Source organism: Pomacea canaliculata, linkage group LG7 (assembly GCF_003073045.1).
Source record: "Pomacea canaliculata isolate SZHN2017 linkage group LG7, ASM307304v1, whole genome shotgun sequence".
NCBI lineage: Eukaryota > Metazoa > Mollusca > Gastropoda > Architaenioglossa > Ampullariidae > Pomacea > Pomacea canaliculata.
Window position 1 is genome coordinate 7,459,495 of NC_037596.1, and position 17,899 is coordinate 7,477,393.

The following is a 17,899-nucleotide window of genomic DNA, read 5'->3' on the forward strand; positions in this document are numbered from 1 at the left end:
CATTTATTACAACTCTGCTGTTTAAACCGTGAGTAAAAAGGAGCTTATGAACACTCAGTCCGTAACGAGCAGCAACAGTAATGGCCTATAACTTCTAAAGTTTTTAAAAGAGTTAACCATCATTTTTATTCACGGAGGCAATGATGACAGCTTGTACTGACTGTTCTTATAAAGGGGCGAACTGTAAACACATTACAGTCCGCTTTTCGAGAAATCAGAGATAAGCCATTGTACTATTTCGGATTTATCACAGGGAACATACAGGGTAAAGCACGGGTAATATTCAATCAGTTTGACTAAACTAGTAGTCCATTTATATTATCATTGGCATTCTAAATGTTTGGCATCAACAAAGTAAACCTAAAGAAATTTTATTATTAATTATTTCTACAAGGACTGTTAACCTACTTAAGAGTTCGGGATTTACCGATTATCTAATTTCTTGGCATAATCCTTGGCACAACTATTTTTAGTACTAAAGACTGTTACGAAAACTTAGTTAATGGAGAGACACATCTATCTGTGCTGACATCGGAGTAAATAAGAAGGAGTTAAGTTTAAGTTCTGAGATGCTGACTTCTGAAGGTCATTACTGTTTGAAAGCGATACCACGTGACTTCCAACTTTGCTCGCCCAGCATATGTTTTTTTAATTTTCATCAGACAAGGAAGTGAAAGGTCCACTCTGGTCAGGGTATTTACGTGTCTCTAACAAGCGCCTTGTCTGGTAAGTTACTCGCATATTTTCGCATATTTACTCAAATATTTTTTCAGGTCACAGATGAAACATTCTTATTTAATACGAGGACTGAGTCATTAGATGGAAAGTAGGATTCTAGCGATTATTCATGCTTTCTGAGAAATAGGGGTACATGGACTATCCCCTTACCTCGCTGACTAGACTGCTGATAATGATACATGATATCGCGTTAACGACGAAAAAGCTTGTATTCGTGTCAGTCTCTGATTATAAAATGAGTACAATATTATTTTTAATTAGTCGAATGTAATTATTACACCTTTTTACTTCTATTCTTAATTGTTTTTGTGCTTTTGTTACCTTTATTGATTATCTGTCCTAGTAATTAAGTGCGTTTGTGAATTATTACCGATAGCATGAGTTTTTGTATTTGTGTTTTTATTATTGGTTAATCAGCGCAAGGAGTGAAGTCTGTTTGAGTGTGATGCCATGTAATATACATATCCGTAAGGAATTTTCATTTAGTTTTTCATTTAATAATAGAGGACGTCTGAGGAACTGTTACTGATTAGAGTATTTATTTCCGCGTTTAAGAAAATATTCTTCCAAAAATATCAGATGCAATCACAAATATTTCTTTCCTAAACTTTCTTGGGTTGACAACCGTATCTACTCAAGCCTCGACCTTGTGTAATATACCAAAGATTTATTTTGTATAAAAATCTAGAAAAATTGACGAGTATCTCAATTACTTGATAAGGCCATTTGGAGCTGCTGTTACAGGTATTTCTCATCAAAGTATTTTTTACAAAATTACAAACTGTTGTATACATGCATTTATAAGGTTCACCCAGTACAAACATTCAAAAACATACACACACTAATTTAAGCGCACGCATCAAAACGACTGGCATTAACCGATTTTTCTGTGCTGTTTTAGGCGCACATTCCAGACTCCCACAGGTGTGAGTACCAGTGACACGACAACTCATGTCACAACAGGATGGACAACTCCTCACGGAACCCACATGGCGTTCATCAGGACAACTCCATGCTCACAGAAGGCACGGTGCTGCTGAAGTCAGCTGCTGAAGCTGGCAACTGGAATCTGGTCAAAGATGTCATTATTAATGGTGATGTCACTGCACTGAGGTCAGACAGTCCTGTCTCTTACAGAAACTGGCGTCTGCTACTGGGATTAGCCAGCAGCTTGTCAGAGAAATACTGAACATTTTGTTTTCAAAGCAATCCACTGACGACACTCTGAAACACTTCGCACAAGAAGCTGTTGTTAGAGCGGCTCACTGTGACAAGTGGGAAACCCTGATCTCTTTCCTATCGGCATCTGACACTTTACTTGAAGATGAAAGCAGCCTGCTGTCGGTTACAGAATTAATGGCATCTAGCGACTCTCTGAAGAAAAGCCGTTACCTGCAAATAGATGTTTTAGATTGTGTTTGGAAACATGCAAAGCAGAAGATTCTGGACAGCACAGACAAGAGAGTACAGAACACCCTGGTGCAGTTGGCAGCGGAACTCAACATGTGGTCACGTGTCTGTGAACTTCTCGTCGCCAAGCCGGACCTGAACCTTCTTGACAGTGATGGTCTGTCAGTCTTACACAGACTTGTCATGTGTCCTGACAACAGGTTCGACTCTCTTCTGCCGGTTCTTCTGAATAACGGTGCTGACGCCAGCTTCAAGAATTCGGAGGGAGACACAGCACTGCACCTGGCTGCTAATTACCAGAAAATTGTAAAAATAGGGAAGTCGTTACAATTAAGGGAATGCAATGTCGGAGATCAGTGTACGGATTTTCAGTCGAAGATTATGGCAGAATATCATTTAAAATGTTGTGAATCGAAAAAACAAGCATTGGTGAAACTTATGGAATCGTGTCCAGACCTTAACAATCTTGATAGTCTGGGGAACACGGCCGTGATTTTGGCTGCGAAGAACGAAAACTGGGAGTTTCTGGAACTGTTGATCGAGCATGGCGCCAACACAGACCTCGTCAATGATAACTTGCAATCCGTTCTGCATGTACTTGCTCTCACTGAGGGCCAGGCGGATCCTGTACTGGTTACGAAGGTTGTGGAGCAGTGTCAGTGTCAGGTTGATGACACAGACTGTAGCGGAAGTTCACCTCTTCACCTGGCTGCTTATTCTCAGAACTGGACTGTATTCAAAGTGCTGCTCGACTTCGGAGCAGACCCTGGGAGGCGAGACGGATCAGGATACACGGTCTTGCACACATTGGCTGGCACTGGGAAGGACCAGGTGCAACACGTCACTTCCTTATTTACCTTTCTGACTCAGCAAGGTGTTGATCTAAACATTCCATGTCCAGCAGATAACACCGTCTTGCACATCGCTGCAATACAAAAGAACTGGACATTAGTCAAAGACCTAATACATTTAGGTGTCGATGTACAGCACTGCAATACACAAGGCTTCAGCATTATGCATCTTCTTGCCTTTTCTAATCTTCATTCAGAGGATGATGAGTCACGTGATAAGGATCTTGATACGTTTGTATCTCTTCTTGTTCTCTTCCTCCACAAAAGAGCAGATACAACGTTCTCTACAGGCGACACGATTTTAAAGGTAGCAGCCAGGCATGAAAACTGGGCGATGGTCAACTACTTGATAGAGCTAGGAGCCGACATCAAGGAGTTAGAAGAGGAGTGTATTAGTGTCATTGAGAGGCTCATTCAATCTCCAGCAGAGACACAGAGTATATTGAATATTTTTAGTCTTCTGATGACACACGTGGCAAAAAATACGCGGTTTTCATGTGGAGACTCAATATTGCAACTGTCCGCAAAGCATGAGAAATGGAGCTTCGTTGATTACATCCTGACACGCCATGGCGGAGACGTGGACGAGCCAGACAGCGAGGGTTTTAGTGTTCTTCAAAGAATGGCCGTCAGCAGCGGGCAAACATTTAAACAAGGACATTCTTCTAAATCTTTTCTGAGAAAGTCCGTATTTCTCAATCTTAAATATCAAGTCACCTTCCTCATTCTGGAGGCGGCTGCTGCAAGAAATGTCGACGTCGTGGAGGCCCTGCTCGACAATTTTGATGATGTCAACAGAACGGATTGTCAGGGGTTCACAGTTCTTCACAGAGTAGCCCAGTGCTGTGGTTCACAATCAGTGGCTATAGTTCGCCGTCTGATTGAAAAGGGAGCCGATGTAGACAAAAAGTGTCCAAACGGTAACACAGCCATACAGCTGGCAGCGAAAAGCAACAACTGGCTGATTGTCCAGCATCTACTGATGTACGGAGCTAGCACCCACAATCTTGACGAAGAAGGTATGTCAGTTTTACACAGACTGATATGCCAGACGTGCTTACGTTGTCAGAAATGCCGCAGAGGTCTTGCTAAATTGAGATTCTTCTTGCTGGGTGCGATATTAGACAACGGTGCCTGGACTGGTCAGAAAGACTGCAGTAATAACAGCCCATTACATCTTGCTATCAAGTATGAACACTGGGACATCGCGATAGAACTGATGTCGATAGGGGCTCGCTTGAATGAGCTGGATTCTGAAGGCTGCACTGTCTTGCACGTTCTTGCAAAGCGAAATAACTCGATTCGGGGCGAGATGGCTTTAGAGAGAACCTGTGTAGCTTGTTGTTTAGAGAGTGATAAAAATAGTAAACTTTATTTTTCACTTACTAAAGAAAATATTAATCATGTAGATATGTGCAACATAATCATAAATCACTCAAGCATCATAGATAACTCAAACATCATAGATAGCATAGATCATCATGGAAATACAGCATTGATTTTGTCGGCAAAGTACAATAACTTTGACATTACAGAGAAACTGTTGACGAAAGGAGCAAAACCTGGCATAGTAAATTGTAATGGACTGTCTACTCTCCATACTCTTGCTATGGCTGAACATTCCCCATGTGGTGGCGTGCAAAATAAAATAGTAAAACAATTGACTTCCTGTCCTGTTGACGCCAAAACACGTGACCCAGAGGGCAACACGCCGATACAAGTGGCTGCGAAGCACGGGAACATGGACATGGTGGAGCAGCTCTTGGAGTTTCACGACAACGTCAACGAGACTGACAGCGAGGGCTTCACCTTGTTGTCGAGAGTCGCTCAGACCTCGTCCCCCAGATGTGAGGACATCGCCAGGCAGCTGGTGAGGAAAGGTGCTGACGTCAACAGGACGTGTCCAGACGGCAAGTCACCTCTACTACTGTCTGTGATATCCAGTAACTGGCCAGTAACACTACAACTGTGGGATTCAACGTCTAAAAATAATATGGATATTGCACTGCAAGAGCAATACATGATTCTGCATCGCCTCATTGAAGAAGTAAATGTGGGAACGTGGACTTTCACAAATTTGACTCTGAAAGCAATAAAGTCGAGTCTAGACATCCTAATGCACAGATCACCAGATGGTGCAAGAGCTTTTCAGCTTGCAATCATTAAAAAAAAGTGGAACCTTGCTGCGCGGATTCTTGAGCGTAGTGAATATCGTGGTGATATAGAATCTCTCACAGGGAGCTCTGTATTCCACGTTTTAGCAGAAATTGCATCCCACATGAGTGACCCAAACCTAATGCTCAGTCTGATGCCTGATAAGAATGTGATCATAAACTTGCGGGATAATAATGGGAACACACCTTTACATTTACTAGCTGATAACGACAGCTGGAGCTTTATCAAACCCTTTGTTGAACACGGAGCAGATGTGAACATGCCTGATCGCGAGGGGTGTACTGTACTTCATAAACTAGCCATGAACAGGAGAAATCTCTTACACATTTTAATCGCATTAGTGGAATGTGGTGCAGATATAAACAAGTCAGGACCAGGAGACAAGACGGCCGTGATGCTTGCACAGGAGAAAGGCAACTGGCCTGTATTTTGGCAACTCTTACAGTTAGGAGCTTCCTATGACTGGGATCAATCTGAAAAATGCTTACTGCTTAAACATTTATGTCATTTTCCAAAAAGTAATCTCAACGCAGAAGAACTACAAAGAATCGTAGGTTACCTAACACAACCAAGCGTAAACAGCTCGCTAGGTGCCAATATTCCAAGTCAAGCACAAGAATCCTCAGAAGAAGGCGCGAGATGTTCTGAGTCGAAGCTAGTCCAACAATATCTTCAGTGTGGAGTTGATATATTTCAGAGCTCTTTTGAAAAGTGCGTCGAATTTTCTAATTGGAGAGTGGCCAAGGAATTGCTTCAGTCCTGCCCTTACATTGATATTAAAAAACTGATTCACGAAAAACATCTGATTCACGTAATGGTTACTTTGTATAAAAAAGACGATCACGTGATCTGGGTGTCATTTTTGTCTGAGCTGCTCCACCGTGGACTTGACATCAACACTCGCGATGACAGAGGAAGGACAGTTTTGATGAAACCAAACGCTTTGTTCAGCTTCATAATGACAGACAAGGACGCAAAAGCCTTGTATAGAGTCTTGCTAGAGAAAGGTGTCAATCCTTCGTCAGTTGACAAGACAGGAAACTCACTGCTAACATTTATGATGAACCACGATATGCCTTCTGTAAAAGTAGTCAAGGTACTTATTGAAGTGGGAGTGCTATGCTGTCCACCACAGTTTGAGGATGGTGTGACAAAGGACACGTTACAGCAGCGGTTCTCAACCTGTGGGGCGCGACCCCCTGGGGGGTCGCGACGTGCCTACAAGGGGGTCGCGAAGGTGGTCATTTTTTAAAAAAGTTTCTTATACTGGTATTAGTGAAATTAGTTTACATTGTGTAACCGAGTGGTGAGGGCGATCAAACTCCAAATCTCTTCTCCCTATTCAAGTACACTGTCTCGGCAATGCAGTGACTTCTCACTTCCAAAACTCAAAACACAATCCCCCTCTCAACAATTAAGCCTCCAATCTCCCTCCTCTCACCTTTTGCCCTTTCTCTTCCCCAATCTCTCATCGCTGACTCCCCTCTCCCTCTCCAGTCACACCTCTCTCTTTTTTAAACATCTGAAAGGCAGGCATTCAGGAAACGTCCATCATTCACACCCTTTCATTCGCACGTGCTCAGTCCTAGTACTCTATAGGTCCCTGACAGAAGGCCATGACCAGACAAGGGAAGGACACCACCATATTACAAACAACTGACAAGATGAATGCTTTCGTCCGAAAAATTTCGCTGTGGACGAAAAGATACGCCAAGAAAATATTTTTGATATGTTTCCGTGCTTGTGTAAGTGCAAGGCTGACAACTTGAATCTTGATCAGGTGAAGAATGTAATTATTGCCCATCTAAGCGGACTGCAAGAAAGGTTTCAGCATTATTTCGCTGAAATTGATGTGACTAAATACGACTGGATTCGTAATCCATTTCTGGCTGATCCTAGCACAAGCGGGTTGTCCACGCAAGAAGAAGAGCAGCTCATCGACCTTTCGAGTGACCAATCCCTGAAAATGGTCTTCCAAACAACACCAGTGCCAACATTCTGGATTAGCATCAACGGTGAATATCCTCTCCTTTCTGAGAAAGCAATGAAAGTTCTGCTGCCATTTTCAACTTCATACATGTGTGAGCAAGGATTTTCAGCATTGGCAGCACTGAAGTCTCAATACAGAAATCGTGTGGACGCAGAGGCTGAGCTGCGAATAGCAGTGGGTACGAACATCGCACCCAGGTTCGCTTCTCTATGCAACAGCAAGCAGGCTCAACCTTCTCATTAATCAAAGTGAGTGTCCAATAAAATAATATTTATTAGCACCGCAGAATTTGCTTTAGTAAAATTTCATTAACAGTTATACTTCTTGCAGATACGAACTTTGTTCTTCCGTTGTTGAATTGCATTGATTTCCTCGACGCGGCGTTCGAGGTTAGCTAAGGCTTCCCCCCCCCCCCCCCGCTCTTCCACCGACCTAGCTGGCTAAGGGGGTCGCGGACGTACCGGTGTTCGTCAGGGGGGTCGTCACATGTAAAAGGTTGAGAACCGCTGCGTTACAGATATCTCACTCACTCTATTTCTCACAGCTGAAAATGGCGATGCATGGGATGGAACCGGCTGTTGTGAAGACCGTGGTAGAATGTGGCGCCATTTCTAACTCCGATCTCTTCCTTCTGAAGACAGCATATGAAAGGGACGAAATGCAAGATTCAGATGACGACTCAATAAATTCAGAAACAGAAAATGTTCTCCAGATTGTACAAGAAGCAGCCACTCAGCCCCGATTATTGGAATCTCTCTGTCGTCTCTCGCTGTCTACCACATGGCGTGAACAGAAGACATGATGTTATGTCCCTTCCCATTCCCACTCTTACAAAAGACTATCTGCTCTTCACCAATGAGGTTTCCCAGCTTGATTCGTCCTCAGAAGATGCGAGTTGGGACCCATGGTTCGATTATGATACAGATGATGAAGACTATTTTTTTATTCTTATGACGAGGATACTGATGAAGAGATTAATACAGAGGAGGATGACGATGATGAGTAAGAGAAAATTACGAATTTTGTTAGTGACAGGGTTGATAATGAAATGGATTTTTAAAAAATGATTAAGCAGAGTGCCTTCTATACATGCTCTCACGTGCAGTTATGATCCTTACTGTAAATTATCCTAAATATTTGTGGTTATAATCATGTGTAAATTCGTACCAAAACGTGACTTGACCAGCAATTTAATACAAGTTTTATTTCTTCTTTGTACATGGAATTAATAACATGTATTAATTTGTTTCGATAGAGAGAGAGAGAGACAAGCGTGAGAGAGTGGGAGAGAGAATAAAGGAAGAAAGTGAAGATAAAAAGTTACATTGCTGGACGGTTACAAAGAAACAAAGACGATGTTTCACTTTCGTCTCAATCGAATTCAAAACTTCCATTGTACTGGCATTTATTCTTGGATCATGTCTTACATAAAACAGCAAATCGTTACAAGTAAATAAGATGCGAATTGTATTTGTAGAGGACTTTGAGTTCAGATATTTGACATGTAGATCATTTTGATGTGAAGAGACATGCAAACTTGATGGATTTATGTAGACCTGTGTATTGTTGACATGGTGTGGATGGGGCGGTATGGTGACGATAAAAATGAGTGTCAATAAACTTTCAAATAAAAAATATATTCTTAGTGTTCCATTAATATACGCCATAATGCACTAAAAAGAGCTTGTTAAAATTATTTGAGCATCTCGAAAACACACACACATATATGACATGAGAAATCACTGTGAGGTCTTAAGGTCATCCCATAAACTGTCGCTGCCAAGCAATGTTCCCGAACCCAGGTACATTTTGTATATACAGTGGAACCTCGGTTAGCAAACGCCTCGGATTGCGAATATTTTCGATAACGAACAAAAATTTCGTCAGACATTCGTCTCAGATAGCGAACAAAATTTAGGAAAACGAACAGCCACGTGAACCACACGTGACCGACCAGCATGTCATCATTCGCGTTTGCGACACAGTTACGATCCCTATCTGTAGGCATCCTTCTTATTTAGTGATTTCTGTGCTTTATTTTAATAAGATAATCCTCAATGATGGCTCCAAAGAAGATTAAAAGCAATAGTACATTTTTTTAAAGTGAAAGTGGTATCCGTCTGTTTTTCCTTGCTGCTTTTTCTTTCTTTCCTCGGCGCTATGAGAGGTCAGGTACCCATTCAAGAATTGAAGAAACTTGAAAAAACGCAGCACCAAGGAGGTATCGAACCTGAGCTCTTCCGGCCTCCGATCAAGGTGATCGTCACCCATTCGAGTATCCTATCCTACAGCAGTATGAATAATAGATCAAAATTTATTTTTTTTTAACAAAGGGAACTGGTGTGCTCCTTCGATACCCATTGTGGTGCAGCGAAGTTTTTGCGGGTCGACCCAGCTGTCGGGAAAGGGTACGTGACGATAGGGAAGGTGAGACAGAGGCAATAACAAACTCGCCCGGGATAAAGTGGGGTCCTTAACACCTTTCTTCCCACTGACCTAAAGAATTAAGGGAAACCTTTAGCTTTTATTTGTCATGTGGCTTTTAAATAAGTGGTATGTTCTTACATCATGTTGTCAAAACAACACAGATGGAAACACCTCATGAACCCTCCCTGACAGACGTTTTTCGTCGACGCGACATACTTTCTAAAAAAAAAAAAAGTGGGTACGTGTCTTCGTTTGCTGGTTATGCTGTCACTATAGTAGTAATATCGTATCACTTTTTTTAATGCATTTCTATCAAACAGCATGCTTGAAAGAAGGAGATATTTTGATGCGCATGCTCAATTACTGGTATCAGAGACAAGACCAAAGAGATATATAGAGTGGAACCTCGGTTAGCAAACGCCTCGGATTGCGAATATTTTCGATAATGAACAAAAATTACCGATGAACACATTATAATTTTCTTCCCATGAATATTCTCCTCATCAGATCAATGTATAATTTCCCTGGGAAACCCCCGAAAATGCAAGCAGGTATAACAATTTATCCGAGTTCTAAAACGCGAAAACTGAGAGGTTTACCAAAGGAAGGGAGGTAACAAGTACGAACTTGTCGTTTAAAAGTGTTTATCTCCCTTTTTCGAATGAATTCTTAAGGTGTGTTTTGCATTGAAAAGGCTGTATTATGCATTTATTCTATTTCATTAATTACTTACTTACATTCGGTTAAATTGCTACAGACATTTAATTTACACTCATGTTCATTGTTCTATTAGTTCTATGCACCAAGGTAGTTAGGAAGAAACAAATGAAATGTCTGTTATTTTTTCTTCTTTCCCTTTCATTGACTTGGTGATAATGATGTGTGTGTGCTGTGGGGATGGAGTCGACAATGATCAAAAGTCAGTCATGTCGAAGTCCGAAGCGCCAGGATAAAAAAAAAAATAATAATAATGAAATAATTAAAATATCGGTCATCGACGAGCAGATAACTCAAGCCATCACAGTAGTAGGTCCCTTTGACCAAGCAAGGACGTGGTCACATGTCGTGTGTTGTCACAAAAGCAGTAGCAACCAAGGAGAGAATATTGTTATAAACCATGTTAACAGTGTTTTAGTCTCTTTTGGAGTAAAACTATAAAAAAATCGTCACTGCTCAGAACATCTTTCTTTTCCTAAAAGAATGCTGGGGGTCGACAGACGCCATTAATTACAACTGTTTAAACCGTGAGTAAAAAGGTGTTTATGAACTTCATCTTCTTAGAACACTCGGTCCGTAACGAGCAGCAACAGTAATGGCCTATAACTTCTAAAGTTTTTAAAAGAGTTAACCATCATTTTTATTCACGGAGGCAATGATGACAGGTTGTAATGACTGTTCTTATAATGGGGCGAAGTGTAAACATTACAGTCAACTTTTCGAGAAATCAGAGATAAGCCATTGTACTATTTCGGATTTATCACAGGGAACATACAGGGTAAAACACGGCTAATATTCAATCAGTTTGACTAAACTAGTAGTCAGTTTATATTCTCATTGGCATTCTAAATGTTTGGCATGAACAAAATAAACCTAAAGAAATTTTATTATTAATTATTTCTACAAGGACTGTTAACCTACTTAAGAGTTCGGGATTTACCGATTATCTAATTTCTTGGCATAATCCTTGGCACAACTATTTTTAGTACTAAAGACTGTTACGAAAACTTAGTTAATGGAGAGACACATCTATCTGTGCTGACATCGGAGTAAATAAGGAGTTAAGTTTAAGTTCTGAGATGCTGACTTCTGACCGGTCATTACTGTTTGAAAGCAATACCACGTGACTTCCAACTTTGCGTCCAACATATGTTTTTTTATTTTCATCAGACAAGGAAGTGAAAGGTCCACTCTGGTCAGGGTATTTACGTGTCTCTAACAAGCGCCTTGTCTGGTAAGTTACTCGCATATTTTCGCATATTTACTCAAATATTTTTTCAGGTCACAGATGAAACATTCTTATTTAATACGAGGACTGAGTCATTAGATCGAAAATAGGATTCTAGCGATTATTCATGCTTTCTGAGAAAGAGGGGTACATAGACTATCCCCTTACCTCGCTGACTAGACTGCTGATAACAATACATGATATCGCGTTAACGACGAAAAAGCTTGTATTCGTGTCAGTATCTGATCATAAAATGTCTAAAATATTATTTTTAATTAGTCGAATGTAATTATTACACCAGACCTTTTTACTCTATTCTTAATTGTTTTTGAGCTTTTCTTACCTTTATTGATTATCTGCCCTAGTGATTAAGTGCGTTTGTGAATTATTACCGATAGCATGAGTTTTTGTATTTCTGTTTGTGTTTTTATTATTGGTTAATCAGCGAAAGGTGTGAAGTCTGAGTGTGATGCCATGTAATATACATATCCGTAAGGAATTTTCATTTAGTTTTTCATTTAATAATAGAGGACGTCTGAGGAACTGTTACTGATTAGAGTATTTATTTCCGCGTTTAAGAAAATATTCTTCCAAAAATATCAGGTGCAATCACAAATATTTCTTTCCTAAACTTTCTTGGGTTGACAACCGTTCTGTATCTACTCGAGCCTCTACCTTTGTAATTTATTAAAGATTTATTTTGTATAAAACGCTAAAAAAAAAAAAAACATTGACGAGTATATCAATTACTTGATAAGGCTATTTGGAGTTGCTGTTACAGGTATTTCTCATGAAAATATTTTTACAAAATTACAAACTGTTGTATACATGCATGTATAAGGTTCACCCAATACAAACATTCAATCAAAACGACTGGCATTAACCGATTTTTGTGTGTTGTTTCAGGCGACACATTACAGACTCCCACAGGTGTGTCAGTACCTGTGACACGACAACTCATGTCACAACAGGATGGACAACTCCTCACAGAACCCAAAGGGCGTTTATCAGGACAGCTCCATGCTCACAGAAGGCACGGTGCTGCTCAAGTCAGCTGCTGAAGCTGGCAACTGGAATCTGGTCAAAGATGTCATTATTAACGGTGATGTCACTGGCACTGAGGTCAGACAGTCCTGTCTCTTACAGAAACTGTCGTCTGCTACTGGGATTAGTCAGCAGCTTGTCAGAGAAATACTCAACATTTTGTTTTCAAAGCAATCCACTGACGACACTCTGAAACACATCGCACAAGAAGCTGTTGTTAGAGCGGCTCACTGTGACAAGTGGGAAACCCTGATCTCTTTTCTATCGGCATCTGACACTTTACTTGAAGATGAAAGCAGCCTGCAGTCGGTTATAGAATTAATGGCATCTAGCGACTCTCTGAAGGAAAGCCGTTACCTGCAAATAGATGTTTTTGTTTGTGTTTGGAGACATACAAAGCAGAAGATTCTGGACAGCACAGACAAGAGAGTACAGAACACCCTGGTGCAGCTGGCAGCGGAACTCAACATGTGGTCACGTGTCTGTGAACTTCTCGTCGCCAAGCCGGACCTGAACCTTCTTGACAGTGATGGTCTGTCAGTCTTACACAGACTCGTCATGTGTCCTGACAGCAGGTTCGACTCTCTTCTGCCAGTTCTTCTGGAAAACGGTGCCGACGCCAGCTTTAAGAATTCGGAGGGAGACACAGCACTGCACCTGGCTGCTCATTACCAGAAAATTGTAAAAATAGGGAAGTCGTTACAATTAAGGGAATACAATGTCGGAGATCAGTGTACGGATTCTCAGTCGAAAATTATGGTAGAATATCATTTCAAATGTTGTGAATCGAAAAAACAAGCATTGGTGAAACTTGTGGAATCGTGTCCAGACCTTAACAATCTTGATAGTCTGGGGAACACGGCCGTGATTTTGGCTGCGAAGAACGAAAACTGGGAGTTTCTGGAACTGTTGATGGAACATGGCGCCAGCACAGACCTCGTCAATGATAACTTGCAATCCGTTCTGCATGTACTTGCTCTCACTGGCGGCCAGGTGGATCCTCTACTGGTTAAGAAGGTTGTGGAGCAGTGTCAGTGTCAGGTTGATGACACAGACTGCAGCGGAAGTTCACCTCTTCACCTGGCTGCATATTCTCAGAACTGGACTGTATTCAAAGTGCTGCTCGACTTCGGAGCAGACCCTGGGAGGCGAGATGGATCAGGATACACGGTCTTGCACACATTGGCTGGCACTGGGAAGGACCAGGTGCAACACGTCACTTCCTTATTTACCTTTCTGACTCAGCAAGGTGTTGATCTAAACATTCCATGTCCAGCAGGTAACACCGTCTTGCACATGGCTGCAATACAAAAGAACTGGACATTAGTCAAACATCTAATACATTTAGGTGTCGACGTACAGCACTGCAATACACAAGGCTTCAGCATTATGCATCTTCTTGCCTTTTCTAATCTTCATTCAGAGGATGATGAGTCGCGTGATAGTGATCTTGATACGTTTGTATCTCTTCTTGTTCTCTTCCTCCACAAAAGAGCAGATACAACGTTCTCTACAGGCGACACGATTTTAAAGGTAGCAGCCAGGCATGAAAACTGGGCAGTGGTCAACTACTTGATACAGCAAGGAGCCGACATCAAGGAGTTAGAAGATGAGTGTATTAGTGTCATTGAGAGACTCATTCAATCTCCAGCAGAGACACAGAGTATATTGAATATTTTTAGTCTTCTAATGACACACGTGGCAAGAAATACGCGGTTTTCATGTGGAGACTCAATACTGCAACTGTCCGCAAAGCACGAGAAATGGAGCTTCGTTGATTACATCCTGACACGCCATGGCGGAGACGTGGACGAGCCAGACAGCGAGGGTTTTAGTGTTCTTCACAGAATGGCCGTCAGCAGAGGGCAAACATTCAACAAGGACATTCTTCTAAAGTCAAATCTTTTCTGAGAAAGTCCGTATTTCTCAATCTTAAATACATGTATAAAGTCACCTTCCTCATTCTGGAGGCGGCTGCTGCAAGAAATGTCGACGTTGTTGAGGCCCTGCTGGACAATTTTGATGATGTCAACAGAACGGATTGTCAGGGGTTCACAGTTCTTCACAGAGTAGCCCAGTGTTGTGGTTCACAATCAGTGGCTATAGTTCGCTGTCTGATTGAAAAGGGAGCCGATGTAGACAAAAAGTGTCCAAACGGTAACACAGCCATACAACTCGCAGCGAAAAGCAACAACTGGCTGATTGTCCAGCATCTACTGATGTACAGAGCTAGCACCCAGAATCTTGACGATGAAGGTATGTCAGTTTTACACAGACTGATATGCCAGCCATGCTTACGTTGTCAGAAATGCCGCGATGGTCCTCCTGCTAAAAGGCCAGTCCACCTGCTAGGTGCGATATTAGCCAACGGTGCCTCGACTGGTCAGAAAGACTGCAATAATAACAGCCCATTACATCTTGCTATCAAGTATGAACACTGGGACATCGCGATAGAACTGATGTCGAGAGGGGCTCGCTTGAATGAGCCGGATTCTGAAGGCTGCACTGTCTTGCACATTCTTGCAAAGAGAAATAACTCGATTCGGGGCGAGATGGCTTTCGAGAAAAACTGTGTAGCTTGCTGTTTAGAGAGTGATGAAAATAGTACATTTTATTTTCTATTTTCTACACTTGCTAAACAAAATATTAATCATCTAGATATGTGCAACACGATCATAGATCACTCAAACATCGTAGATAGCAGAGATCATCATGGAAATACAGCATTGATTTTGTCGGCAAAGTACAATAACTTGGACATCACAGAGCAACTGTTGACTGAAGGAGCAAAACCTGGCTTAGTAAATTGTAATGGACTGTCTACTCTCCATACTCTTGCTATGGCTAAACATTCCCCAAGTAATGCTGTGCAAAATAAAATAGTAAAACAATTGACTTCCTGTCCTGTTGACGCCAAAGCACGTGACCCAGAGGGCAACACGCCGATACAAGTGGCTGCGAAGCACGGAAACATGGACATGGTGGAGCAGCTCTTGGAGTTTCACGACAACGTCAACGAGACTGACAGCGAGGGCTTCACCTTGTTGTCGAGAGTCGCTCAGACCTCGTCCCCCAAATGTGAGGACATCGCCAGGCAGCTGGTGAGGAAAGGTGCTGACGTCAACAGGACGTGTCCAGACGGCAAGTCTCCGCTACTACTGTCTGTGATAGCCAGTAACTGGCCAGTAACATTCCAACTGTGGCGTTCAACGTCTACAAATAATATGGATACTGCACTGCAAGAGCAATACATCATTCTGCATCGCCTCATTGAAAGTGTAAACCAGCGAACATACACTTTAATAGAGTTTGCTCGTGAAGCAATAAACTCAAATAAAGAGATACTAATGCACAGGTCACCAGATGGAGCAACAGCTTTACAGCTTGCAATCATTAAAAAAGATTGGAAGCTTGCTGCGCCGATTCTTGAGCGTAGTGAATATCTAGATATAGAATCTCTCACAGGGAGCTCTGTATTCCACGTTTTAGCAGAAATTGCATCCCACATGAGTGACCCAAACCTAATCCTCAGTCTGATGCCTGATAAGAATGTGAACATAAACTTGAGGGATAATAATGACGACACTCCTTTACATATACTAGCTAATAACAACTGCTGGAGCTTTATCAAAGCCTTTGTTGAACACGGAGCAGATGTGAACATGCCTGACGGCGAGGGGTGGACTGTACTTCATAAACTAGCCAAAGATATTTGGAAGGATCTCTCTAACATTTTAATTGAGCTAGTGGAATGTGGCGCAGATATAGACAAGCCAGGACCAGAAGACAAGACAGTCCTGATGCTTGCACAGGAGGAAGAAAACTGGCCCGTGTTTTGGCAACTCTTACAGTTAGGAGCTTCCTACGACTGGCATCAAGCTGAAAAAGGTTTACTTCTTAAACATTTATGTGATTTTCCAAAAAGCAATCTCAAAGCAGAAGAACTACAGAATCGTAGGTTGCCTAACACAACCAAGGGTAAACAGCTCGCTAGGAGCCAATATTCCAAGTCAAGCACAAGATTCCTTAGAAGAAGGCGCGAGATGTTCTGAGTCGATGGTATCCCAACATCTTCAGTCCGGAGCTGATGCCACCAGATTGCAAAGCTCTTTTGAAAAGTGCGTCCGTTGTTCTAACTGGACAGTTGCCAAGGAATTGCTTCAGTCTTGCCCTCAGATTGATATTAAAAAACTGATTTTAGGAAAACCGCTGATCCATGTAATGGTTACTTTATATAAAGAAGACGATCACGTGAGCTGGGTTTCATTTTTGACTGAACTTCTCCACCGTGGACTTGACATCAACACTCGCGATGACAGAGGAAGGACAGTTTTGATGAAACCAAACGCTTTGTTCAGCTTCATAATGACAGACAACGACTCAAAAGCCTTGTATCGAGTCTTGCTAGAGAAAGGTGTTAATCCTTCGTCAGTTGACAAGACTGGAAACTCACTGCTAACACAAATGATGAACTACGACATGCCAACTGTAAAAGTAGTCAAGGTACTTATTGAAGTGGGAGTGCTATGTTGTCCACCCCAGTTTGAGGATGGTGTGACAAAGGACACGTTACAGATATCTCACTCACTCTATTTCTCACAGCTGGAAATGGCGATGCATGCGATGGAACCGACTATTGTGAAGATCGTGGTAGAATGTGGCGCCATTTCTAACTCCGATCTCTTCCTTCTGAAGACAACATATCAAAGAGACGAAATGCAAGATTCAGATGACGACTCAATAAATTCAGAAGCAGAAAAAGTTCTCCAGATTGTAGAAAAAGCAGCTACTCAGCCCCGATCTTTGGAATCTCTCTGTCGTCTCGCTGTTTCTCGCTCTCTAACCTTTGGCCTGAGTAGAAGAGATGGTGTTATGTTCCTTTCTATTCCGACTCTTATAAGAGACTATCTGCTGTTCGCCGATGAGGTTTCGCAACTTAATTCTTGCTCAGAAGATGAGAGTTGGGACCCATGGTTCGATTATGATACAGATGATGATGAAGACTATTTTTATTACTTTGATGAGGAGGATACTGATGAAGAGATTAATACATAGGTGGATGATGATGATAATAAGAGAAAATTACGAATTTTGTTGGTGACAGGGTTGATAATGAAATGGATTAAAAAAATGATTAAGCAGAGTGCCTTCTATATATGCTATCACATGCAGTTATTATCCTTACCGTAAATTATCTTAAATATTTGTGGTTGTAATCATGTGTAAATTCGTACCAAAACGTGATTTGACCAACAATTTAATACAAAGTTTTATTTCTTACGCATTCTTTGTACATGGAATTCATAACGTGTATTAATT

The 17,899-nt window shown here is 41.6% G+C and overlaps 2 protein-coding genes across 2 annotated transcripts in view; both read left to right on the plus strand.

Moving 5' to 3' along the window:
- The first annotated feature begins 257 nt into the window (after nt 1-257).
- LOC112568477 (serine/threonine-protein phosphatase 6 regulatory ankyrin repeat subunit C-like) lies at nt 258-14,513 on the plus strand. Its single transcript, XM_025245784.1, has 3 exons — nt 258-726; nt 1,640-5,598; nt 12,485-14,513. Exons 2-3 carry the CDS (start codon nt 2,095-2,097, stop codon nt 14,489-14,491), a joined length of 5,511 nt encoding a protein of 1,836 aa, XP_025101569.1. The 5' UTR covers nt 258-726; nt 1,640-2,094; the 3' UTR covers nt 14,492-14,513.
- LOC112568478 overlaps nt 14,494-17,899 on the plus strand; it is a 29,643-nt gene continuing 26,237 nt past the window's right edge. Inside the window, exons 1-2 of the mRNA XM_025245785.1 lie at nt 14,494-16,630; nt 16,953-17,083. Coding sequence (XP_025101570.1) covers nt 14,521-16,630; nt 16,953-17,083 — 2,241 coding nt within the window. The 5' untranslated portion in view covers nt 14,494-14,520. The remainder of the gene's footprint in view (nt 16,631-16,952; nt 17,084-17,899) is intronic.

Coding starts and splice junctions, on each gene's coding strand:
- LOC112568477 (XM_025245784.1), top strand. CDS start 2,095: ATGGCATCTAGCGACTCTCTGAAGAAAAGCCGTTACCTGCAAATAGAT. Junction 5,599..12,484: donor AGGAGAAAGGCAACTGGCCT/GTATTTTGGCAA, acceptor CAGTACCTGTGA/CACGACAACTCATGTCACAA.